The 11,022-nt window shown below is 52.8% G+C and overlaps 1 protein-coding gene across 1 annotated transcript; it reads left to right on the forward strand.

The window, feature by feature from the left end:
- The first annotated feature begins 363 nt into the window (after nt 1-363).
- On the forward strand, nt 364-10,693 carry TRAFD1 (TRAF-type zinc finger domain containing 1). The gene is made up of 11 exons (XM_086474118.1): nt 364-413; nt 1,740-1,875; nt 1,949-2,002; nt 3,092-3,365; nt 4,811-5,080; nt 5,813-5,886; nt 6,073-6,285; nt 8,049-8,175; nt 8,484-8,790; nt 9,350-9,422; nt 9,715-10,693. Exons 1-11 carry the CDS (start codon nt 364-366, stop codon nt 9,757-9,759), a joined length of 1,623 nt encoding a protein of 540 aa, XP_086330244.1. The 3' UTR covers nt 9,760-10,693.
- The last annotated feature ends 329 nt before the right edge of the window (nt 10,694-11,022 follow it).

Consider the following 11,022-nt stretch of genomic DNA (forward strand, 5'->3'; position numbering starts at 1 on the left):
GGGGCGGGGCCGGGCCCGGTGCGGCTTCCCCAGGGCCGCGGCGGCGGGGCTGGTCCGTGCGCTCCGCGGGGGGGTTGGTTCTCCCTCCGCTACCGGCCGCCCGGCGCTGCTGAGGGTGAGAGTGTCTCCTTCCCGCCCCCTGAGGCAGGGGTGCCACCGGGCCCTGAGGGGGGGGGGAGCGGCCGCCCGCCGGGCCCGCGCTCTGAGGGAAGGGGGGTGTCCTTCCCCCCGCCGTGAGGGGCTGAGGGAACGGGGGTGTCCTTCCCCCCGCCGTGAGGGGCTGAGGGAACGGGGGTGTCCTTCCCCCCGCCGTGAGGGGCTGAGGGAGCGGGGGAGCTTCTCCTTCAGCCCCCGGACGACAAAATGGCTATAGCTGCGGTGCCCGGGGCGGAAAGCCGGCTGTGCGGGAACTGGTAAGAAACGAAACTGGGTGTTGGTGGGGAGGTCGGGGAGGGAGCAGCGTGTGTTTCCTTGAAATTCTGTGAAACACGAGAAGGTGCAAGTTAATAATCAATGTACTGTCTTTTTAGAAATGCTTGCGGGTTGTTTTTTACCTTGTTAAGTATTAAGGTCTTATAATTTTCCCAACGTTTACTCAAGTTTCTGACTTAACAGGCAACTAGGTAGAAACTAGAGAATTCGAATAGAGATAAAGGCTTGATTTTCAGTGAGGTACACATGAAGTACGTGATTCCAAGTTTGTCTTCAGCAGCTGCGTGGCTCAGAAGCTGAGATGTAAAAATAGCGTTGATCCTGTTGTGGCCATTGTTTCTGATAACAGTTCTTCTTTAGAAGCTCCTGTGTTGGTAATACATGTACTGACAGTGATGTAATCTCGGAAGTTGCATCTTGAATACAAGCAACTGAAGAAATGAACTTCTTTTTTTTTTTTTTTTTCTTTCCTGAAAGAGAGGTTGGAATCCAGACAGTTTCTTGCACCATTAGTCTCATTTGTTTGCAAGCGACGGGTACGTGCAGTTCAGACCCTGCTGTTGGACTTCGCTTTGCCAGGATCTGGAAAGGGAGAAAACCGAGCAGCTGTAGTGTTCTCCCTTTGTGACACGGGAGGCACTAAGCAATACGTTATAAAGTGAATGTTGGTGTTTTGAAGACTGATTTCTTGTGGGGGGCGGGAATGACCCAACCATCTAGAGATGGCGCTGCCTGCTTGAGGCAGGACTGAGGGTTAAGCTCATTGTGCCTCAGTTCTTTTTGGACTGTTTGTGTTTGTGAGCTTTGCATCCTCCTTGAGATGGGAAAATGAGAATCTTAGAAGTGAGGCGAGTTGGGGAATTTTGGCTACAGAGCAATATGGTTACTGAACGGATCTGGCCTAACAGGATCTGTTAGTTATTTTTTTCCAAGCAGAGATCGCCCTCTCATTGCCGAGTTATTTTCAGGAAGAAACTTTTATCCTCTCAGATGAGTTTATTAACTTGAACCTGGTGATAACTTGTTTATGCTGCAAAATTTGGTTTTCACATAAGGAAATAAATCTGCCTTGGTTTTATCTTAATACAGATACTTAATACAGTGACTTTTGCATGCTATATACGTTAATATCCCACCTGTAAAGGAACGTTGAGGCCTGGTTGGGCTTGCCTTTCTCTTTAATTACTTGGTTCTCTAAACCATGAATTCACAGAAAGCTTTCTTAGGATTTTTTTTTTTTGTGATGAAAAACTGCTTGAAGTTGTTAATGTGCGTTCTGCAAAGTAACCTCTGTGACTTTCTCCTAGCAAAAAGGACATTCCTGCTCCTAATTTCATCATTCATGAGATCCACTGTAGCAGAAATATTGAATTATGCCGCTACTGCAGTGAATCAGTCCCAAAGTCGGAAATGAAGAGCCATATTGAGTCTGAGCACATGCAGGTGAGAAACAAACGTCTCCTCTAAAATTGCTGACTTCTATGGCAATGAATCTAACGAGGTCTGTTCCTTGCAGGTTACCTGCAAGTGTAGGATGAAGATAGAGAACAGTCTCTTGAAGGATCATGAGGTTGGTGGACTTTATCTTGGTAGGCACTTGGAAGATACTCTGCGGTCTTTCCAAGCCCTGATTCTAGAGCCTTTCTGTCAGCCAGCACCTGGAAACTGCCTTACAGTGGTGGAGCCTGCTCAAGCCTTCATGTCAAAGGAGATTCTGTGATAATTCATGATTTTGTCCTTGTTAGTGATTAAGATGAAAACCGGCACGCTGTTTCCAAAGTACAGACTATGATGAACTTGACTTTTTTTCATTCCTTTAACATTACACATTTCTGACTGCTGCAGTCTTTGTGTGAGTTTTAATAACTCATCGTGTCCAAGCAGACTTTTAAACTAAAGTAGGACACAGTGGGTTTTTCTGGGTTTCTGAATCCAGTTGGCCGCTGTCACAGGCGATCCTGTTACGAACGTCAGTACCTTCCCTATGCGCTCATTTAAAGACAGCTCTGGAAGCGCCACCCAAGTCTGCTTATTGCTGAGGAAAAAGGGGTTTTCTCTGAAGATCTGTCCAGTTCAAAACCCTGGAAGTCGTTTATCCTGCAGGTTTCCGCGTGGTGCTTTTAGCTTTGTTTGTAACGCAAATGGTGATGTGTCGTTGCGGCACGTGCAGTTTTGACGTGTAGTTCATCTGTGTTTATCTGCTTTTGAAGAGCAACTTACCTGTCATTCAGCGCAGGGTAAGGAACATAGGCAAGCAATTCTTGTTGAGTCGTAAACGAGCTGTAAAGCTGTTCCCTAACAGAACGCACACGAACGTGGTTTTTAGCAGCGCTTGGTGAAATGAGGTCAGTACTGGGTTTCAAGCCTGTGTCTAAAACCCGGCTTCAAAAAGCACCACGTGAACCTGCTGTCCAGGTGTTGGAAATAAGGTTTGGAGTATTGGCAGTGCTTCAGCTGGCACGTTTGTGACTGCGCGGGTCACGCGACACGTAGTTCTTGCCTTTCTCACACAGTATCTTATTCCAGGCGGTTCTTTAGTGTAGCTGCGGGTCTGGCTAAAGAAACGATAAGAACTCGGCTCTTCAGCAGCCTGAGAACCTGTCTCCACCTTTGCCTCGGTTTTCCGTATGTGAAGAATAATCCCTCTTTCTTTCCCCAGGCGTCGGCGTGCCCGCTGCGTCCTGCCCTCTGCCAGTACTGTGACATCCAGCTGACTTTCAACAAGCTCCGGGACCACGAAATTTACTGCGGAGCCAGGACTGAGACGTGCGGTGGGTGCGGCCGTAACGTCATGGTGAAAGATCTAAAGGAGCATCCTCCGCTCTGTGGGCACGAGGTGAAACAAGTACGAGGACGCAGAACGGTGCCTCGCTTTGAGGCTGAGGATGGAGGTTTGCACACCCTTCGAGACGTTAGAAACCGACTGCGATCAGGTAACGGTGCTGGGCCTTGGTGGAGAGTCCCCAGGGTGCCAGAAAAGCAGATTTATGAGTAGGAGACCACCCCCTTAAGGACATTAGCAGAAGAAATGTTTCAGCAGCACTAAGAAATCCAAAAAGCGAGGTGAGGTGTAGCAAAGAGCAATAATTGGCTTCTCATTTGGCAGCTGATCCGAGTGTGGGGTTTTGTCATTGCCTTCCGTGCGAATACGGAATACCGACGGCTCCAGAGGCCCTCGGGGCTGCTTTACCGGGGACAGGACTGCGAAGGCACGTGGTGTGAAAGCCCAGGCTCCTGCCTGTTCTTTTGCCTCCGAGTGTCTGGCTTCACAGTGAAACTGGACTTGTTTGCTCGCTGCGAGTTCTGTCCGTTTTTGTTTAGCAGCTGCGCTCCCCTTGTCTTCAGTTCAGTAGAAGGGTCAGCAAGGTCTGGGTGCGGGTTTGCGTCTGTAGTGCTGCTTGTTTCTGCCGTAACAGCCTGTTTGGGCGTCGCTGGGACTATTATCAATGCCTCTGCTCGTCCCTGAGCCTTTGATCTCTCACGGCCACGTGCAGGGGGTCACGTCACGCTTAAGGCGTAGCCTTCCATGAGCTCTCGGCTCAACCCGTGCTCTGCTTTGCACCGTGGGCCGCTCGGGGGATTGAACACAGAATGCTGAATTACAGCCCTTGCTGCAGAGGGCAGCTCGGCTCGTGGAAACCACTTCTGGGCTTAGGTAATAATGTGAGTGAGCTGGAGAGCTGCAGCTTGTGGGCTGCTGACACTGACTTCCAGAGAGCGCTCACAAGTCGTGTTTTTGCTCCCACATGAGCTCTGTTTAAAAACTCTCATGTAGCCAGTACAAATGAAACACCAGAGAGATTTGATCTAGGCCAGCGCGGGTGGGGGGCACTCAGCCAGCCTTCAGGCATTGTCTGCTGAGCCTTGGGCCCTGTTCTGGATCCCTGGTTTTGTTTTCAGTGCCTACCTGAGGACGTTTCGTGCTTTTCTTCTGTGCGTGTGTAGTTCCCCTGGTTGTCAAATGGGGCATCATTAAAGGGAATTTGTTTTCCCATCAATAGACTGAAAAAACGAAGCTGAAGTGTTTCAGCCTTGGAAAAGGGACAAGGCAACAGTCCGTTAGCTGGACCTTGGGCACAGTGTTGGTCACAGAAGGTTCCTCAGTGACTCCATAAAGAAGCTTAAGTTCAAGGTTTTGGAGTAAGAGGAACAACTTTCTTCTTTTTCTCCTGTTTTGCTTGTTACAAACAAAAATAGGGTGGCTGTTTTCCTCCTTCCTCCTGAATTTGATACAGGTGTCCTTCCAGGCTTTGAAATGCTGAACTCTGTGAGTGCCCAGGTGTGGAACCCCCATGGTTGTGCTACTCCAATGTCTGGCAGGGAGCTGCTTGTTGTGGGCTTAACGTTCTCTCAAATTTGTGTTATTTATCTTTGGAAGAGGGTGAACTGGAGTGGTTGGAGAGAAGTGAGAACGCTCATTCTTCCCTTTATGACGAGTGGAACGCTGATTTAGACCACGTGTTGGCTCTCAGCCTGCAAAATGAGAATAATCCTCCCAAGAGTGCTGCTGGTGGAATTCCCAGTGACTTCTGGGAAAACTACTACACCAAAGAGTCTGTGCCATCTGCCTGGCTTCAGGAAACAGACAAGTCAAGTATCTTCTCCTGTGACTCTTTAGCGTCTTTCAGCACGTCAAACCTCATAAAAAGTAAGTATAAACGCTGTTGTGGTGGGGTTTTTCCTTAAAGTTTGAGGGAAGGAGAAGGAGAGAGAAGATTCTTGGATAGGGAATGTCAAAGATTATCTGGGTATTTTAAGATGTCAAACGGAGTCTCTTGAGACTCCCTCTAAATCGTTTTTAGATGGTTAATACACAGGAGATTAGATTCTCCACAAGTACCATTCTTCCTTTCTTAAATTTTATCTTGTGCTCCTTAAAACTTAGCAATATTAGCGTTTCAAATAGTTTCTCTCAAAGAGGCGTTGCTAAAGCGAGAGAGCAAGGGAAGAAGAAATAAAAGCTACAGCAAAGCTCTGACCTTGAGATGTGGCGAGAGCCTCGTAACAACTGAGCAGGCGACAACTTCCTTGTTGAAGTGCAAGTGATGGGAAGGAAGGAAGGAGCTCGGGGAGACCTGAAGCGCCAGCTTATTTCGAAAGGAGAACTGGTACGGAAGGGTTTATGGCAGACAATAATAGGCTTTTTTACCAGACCATTCAATAGATCTTTGGCCCCAAAACATCGTTCTTGCTCTGGGTGTCGTGAATTTGCCGATGTGGACCCGGCCAGCGGGACTACAGCAGGTGTTTCCTTGGCGCTTGCTCTGGTCGCTCTCCTGCGGCACAGAACAGGAGTCTGTTGGGGAGGGATTTTGAAGACCAGTCGATCCAACGTGTCAGAGCTCTGTGGTGGAGGATCTCACCGTCGCTTACTTTGCAGACGACGAGGTCATCATGCTGCCCTGTGAGTTTTGCGAGGAGCTGTACCCTGCCGAAGACCTGATCCTTCACCAGGTGCGGTCCTTTGTGTTGTGTCTCGGGGCGCGCGGTGAAGACTCGTTTCTGTCACCCGGACTGAGAAAGGGGTGGTTCCCGCTTGGTGTTACTTCAAGAACTCGAGTGATTTGGTCTTGGCAAAGCTTTTAAAACCCCTCTGTGCTCAACAGGAGAGCTGATTTTTCCTTGTTGCTCGTGTCACAGACAGGTTGTAACCCCGCGAGTGCCTTTGCCTCGTTCAGCAAAAGAAGTTCTGCGAATCCACGAGGGCGTGGCGGTCTGCGTGCTCTGCGGCCCAAAAGCTGCAGGTCTCTCTCTTCACCCGAGCCCCAAGCTGTCCAGGCAGAAGGAGACGTTATGATTCCCTGTGAGTTTTGTGGCATCCAGCTAGAAGAGGAGACGCTCTTCCATCATCAGGTACTAAACAGAACGTGGGCTGTTGTGTCGCATCCAGTCGTCCAAGAACTGCGCCGAGTCCTGCGGCCTCTCGGTGCGGCGCGTTTCAGGAATTCCCGTAACCGTCCCCTCGGTCAGATCCTCCTAAACGAAGCTTCTGGGATCCCATCTGAAACGCTGCCGTGTGCTGAGGCTCTTACTGATCTATAACAATTATTTCTGGGAGCTCTTGGAACAGAAGATAAACCTAAGGCCCTGAAATCGCGTGTGGCTTGTGCGTCAGAGTGGTGTTGAAACCAGGGAGTGTGAATCACCGCTCGGGTGGGAGTGGAGTACGAGCGTAGGTGAGAGAGGAAGTAGACGACACAGGCTGCAAACTGGGAGGTGGAGGAACGTCTCGGAGGGGGGATGTACAGAGAGAGGACAGGCAAGAGCCTGAACATATCGGCACCTCAGCCTGAGAGAGGAGAGGCGGGTGGGTGCAGTGCTGGGTGCCGCAGAGCGCGCGCTCGGGTGTTCCCACCCTGCACCCTGCTCTGGTTACGGAGGGAGCGCCAGGCCGTGGCTCTGCTGGAGCTCGTGCTGCTTCTCAGGAACGCTGGGCCGATGCCAGCCTGACCTGTGCCTTGGTGCTTCTGCGCACCCGCAGAGCGGACCCGGGGTGCACGTGGTGCAGACAGCCCTCGGGAAAAGGGACGAAAACGCTCAGCTTCCTCGTTTTCTGTCTCGTGGCTCTTTCACATTCTCACAGTCCTGACAAACTGGTGAAGCTGGGGTTGGTTGGTTTGCTCTTCTGTGCCTCTCCTCTCCTGGGGGGTAGTGAATTCAGTATCAATAGAAGTGAGATCTGATAAAACTCTGTAGCTTATCCTTTGCTAAAAAGACATGCTTGACACCAAGGACGCCAATCCATGTCCTGTTACAGGTGGCTCTTGGGAGGCTCTTCTTTTTTTTTTCCTCCCCTCCCCCTATCTAACCATTTTGGAAATGCAGAATGCAAAGCCTGCTTTGTCTGCCAGCTTTTCATGGTTTTGCTGAAGTTCGTGTACGATAATCGGGACTTGTTCAGAATTAGTGGCTGGGCCTGAGCTACAACAATATGGTTTGTTTGCAAACCACGAGGAGGACACGCTGTGTGTAAAGTTTTGTGTTCTGCGTTGTATTCCTGGTGCCTAACAAAGGTGACAGAGGTTCACCTTCCTAGTTCTGATTTTTGGTCTGTGTCCTGTGGGTTTCTGTCGTCTTGTTCTGTTGGTCCTTGATGTAATTAACCTGCAGAAACCCGTGACTTCATAACAAGGCTACCCAACAGGGGCACTTCTGGGGGCAGCATGGCTTGGAAATCACTTGGAACTCGATTTTTCTCCTTGGGTTTGGTTTTTAGGACAGCACTGATACCAGGTTGCTATCGGGAACTTGATCACAACTGTAATGGCGGTACGTCAGGGCTGCTCTCCCCGTGCTTGGCACTGGTTTGCAGGGTTAGGTGTGAGGCAGAGGTCTGAGGAAGAGCGTGTGGCTGTTGGCTGGCCGGCAGCGAGGCCCCAGGGCCAGGGGGGTTCTGCTCAGCAGCACGGGCGCACGCTGCCGGTTCCGTTTCCCCGTAGGTCCTGTGGCAGCTCGTTGTGATCCCTGAGCCCGGGTGAGAGAAGATGGGGGGGTTTGTGAGCAAGAGCTGCCTCTGCCTGAGGACAGGTCCCTGCTGACCTTCCCCTTCCCGCGGGGATGTTCTGCCCTGTCCTTACGTCTGAACGAGCTGTCACTGAACCAGTGTTTCCCTTCAGCTCCATTGCGACCTGCGCCCCGCCAGCCCCGCTGCCGGCTTTCCGTCCCTGCAGCTGCCGCCGCCTCGAGCCAACAGAGAGAGGAGAGACTCGCCGGAGCCTGCTCGGAGACGCGTCCGGCATCAAGGTGTGGCCCAACCCAGCCTTACCCACGCGCTTTTCCTTTGGGCTGCAGGAGCACGGTGTGTGTTCCAAGCTGCGCAGATGTGGGTACCCTGTTCTGTCTCCAAAATCTAAATAATCTCGGATCCTTTACCCTCGGTCTAGTTTTACGCACGACAGAGTAAATCACTGAAACTCGGTGTCCTCAAAGACCTTGGTCATGAAGGCGGACGCTGCTGGAAGGGAAACGAAGTCTAGCTTTGTTACCTGAACAGGCTCTAACATCTTGTGCTGCACTTGCTGTTCCTACTAAGTGCTGTGTTGTCCTCTCAGGAGACGTTTCTCCTCGGTGCACAGAAGGCTTGGGGCAGCAGAGGCTCAGCTGTCCTTCACAAGGGCCCAAGCCGCTGAGCAACAAGGCAAACGCCAGGAACGCCCCGTTGGCCTCTTCAGCGCGAGTGAGCGATGCTCCCGGTGCGAGGGGGAAGCCCAGGAAGGTGGCTGGCAGCGAGGGGAGACCGAAGAACAGAGGGGCAGGCGGACCCGCAGGTGGGACGACGCCACGTGCGAGACCTACCCAGAACTTCCCTTCAGAAGCTTTCACACCCAGCTCCTCCAGAACTTCTCCAGCCCAACCAAGGTAACGCCTTTGTCTCCCGTTTTGAGCAGCCACCCCGAGTCTGCCCTAACGCGTGAGGGGTCGGGGGCACTGGAGGAGCAAGTTTTGCTCCGCTGGGGACGCAGCCTTAGGGCTGGCGTGGTCTGATCTTCGGGTGAGAGCAACCCGACAGCAGCGACAAATCCATTCCAGGCCTCTGCCTCACTTCCTTACCGGGCAAATCTGGATTCCCTTGGACTTGCCTGTGGCCAAAAGGGTTTCGCTCCACTTAATGTGGCTGCTGGGGAGTTTTAAACAGCAAACTGGGGCTTTTGTGTCAAAAGAGGACAGACACTGGGAGAATTTGTAGGCTAAAACCTTATGAGCTGTGCCTTGTAGCGCTCTCGGCTGTGCTCTTTGCTCTTTGAAGAGGGTCTGGGTCTTCTGCTACAAAAATGATTGGGTCACGGTTCAGCAGAAGCACGAAGGTTTCTTCCTCAACCTTCCAAAGCCTCCCTGGTGTGAAGGCCCTGTGTTTATTCAGCAGTAGGAGCACTGAAATGGTGAAATTGCTTCCTCTGAACGTGTCCCTGTTCTCCAGCACCAGCAACGGAGGAGGAAGGAGCCTCAGGATCTCGGACGTTCCCGGTGCCTCCAGGCGCAGGAGCACCAAGGTGGGAGGCCAGCAGGAGAGCGGGGGCTTCGCTGCATGAGGGGCTGGGCCTGGGCAGGGCGCGGGGTTTACGGCACCGGGGGCTGCAGCGCCCGTGACCGGCTGCAACGCTTGGCTCGTCCTGGGGGAGAGCGGGCGGGAAGGGAGGACGGTGCCTGGCTGTTCCCCCTTGGGCTGGTTTCACCAGGATAGGGAGATGAATTCTCAACCCTTCCTGCTTCAAGGAGGTTTTTATCAAGTACTCTTTGAAAACAGTGGTTTTAATTTTGTTTTTTGCCCCCTCTAACCTGGAGGCAAAAGCGCAGAGCCCGGCAGCCGGACACCCAGAGCAGCAGTGACCCAGCACCTACAAAACCCCGTGTTCGCCTTCTGTGCCCCGAGTGTGAGTACCGGTGCTGTGCAGGCGGGCACTGACTGAACACCTGCCTTCCTGGCCCCCTGTCGCCAGAGCCTTTCTGTGAATTCGGAGTTTTGTAGCCCGTGATCACTTTACATACATGTGTATTTTTAATTTGGGCGAGCACACGCCAGCTTTTTACTTCTCTGAGCGCTACCAGCACCAGCCCAAACCAGCACCTACGCTTCTGCCTTGGGAAGTGCCTGGGTTACGGATCCGCACGGCCCCTTGGGGCACCCAGCGAAGGAGAAGTCTTTGACACACTGAGCTTCAAGCACTTGTCCTGCCGCTCGCGTGCTCGTTTGTTCTCAAGACAGCACCAAGAGCTGACAACCAAAAGCACGGGGTCAGCCGGGACGACGCTGGGGACACGGCGGGCCGAGGAGGTGACCCGAGTCCTCTGAGGAGCACCTGGCGCTGCGAGGACACGTGTTCTGGGCGGTTCAGCCGGGGCCCAGGGACTGACTCGGGTGGTTTGGCCCCAGGGGTCCCCTGCAGCAGCGAGAGCAGCACTGGAGCCTGCGCAGCTGAACCCCCTCCTGAAGCTTCATCTTACGCCTCCCTGGGGCTACGGCTCAGCCCGGCGAAGGCATCGGTGCCTCGGGGTGGGGTGGGGGACAGACAGACCCAGGACACACGGAGGGGGATTATTGTCCTCAGGGGATGAGCTCTGAGCCCGGGGCTGTCTTGTAAAGCGCTTTTTAATGTTGTTATTACTCCAGGCTTTTTAAATTCCTTGTCATAAAATTTATCTAATGCTGTCCCAGAACACGGTGCAGTAACAATCTGTGACGTGATGGGGGTGGCAGAGGCCACGGGAGGGTGCGTCCACTGCCCTCCACCCCCCCAGCAATGCCCAGCTCAGCCTCGTTAACTGTGCCCCCCCCCGCTTCCCGCCCACCTGAGGGGTTCGTTCATTTGCTTCCCGAGGGCTCTGAGCAGCTCTTGGGCTTTGGGAATGGGGAACGCAAAAGCTGGAGCCAGTGGGTTTTAACTAATGACTGTGGGCAGCAGCCTAATTAAGCAGGTACAGCAGATGGCAGGAGCAGGGCTAACGAGGCCGAGGCCGTCGCCCTCCCAGGGCAGGGCTGGCACCGGAGGCCTGGGCTCTGCTGCCAGCCCTGTCCCCCAGCAGCAGCCTGGAAGCCTAACGGGGGCTGAAGGGAGCTTGTGTCTAAAAGAAAGGCATTTTTACAGACGTCTA

This window comes from Leptosomus discolor, chromosome 16, assembly GCF_034619465.1.
Source record: "Leptosomus discolor isolate bLepDis1 chromosome 16, bLepDis1.hap2, whole genome shotgun sequence".
NCBI lineage: Eukaryota > Metazoa > Chordata > Aves > Leptosomiformes > Leptosomidae > Leptosomus > Leptosomus discolor.

Coding starts and splice junctions, on each gene's coding strand:
- TRAFD1 (XM_086474118.1), top strand. CDS start 364: ATGGCTATAGCTGCGGTGCCCGGGGCGGAAAGCCGGCTGTGCGGGAAC. Junction 5,081..5,812: donor CACGTCAAACCTCATAAAAA/GTAAGTATAAAC, acceptor CTTACTTTGCAG/ACGACGAGGTCATCATGCTG. Junction 6,286..8,048: donor AGACGCTCTTCCATCATCAG/GTACTAAACAGA, acceptor GTTTCCCTTCAG/CTCCATTGCGACCTGCGCCC.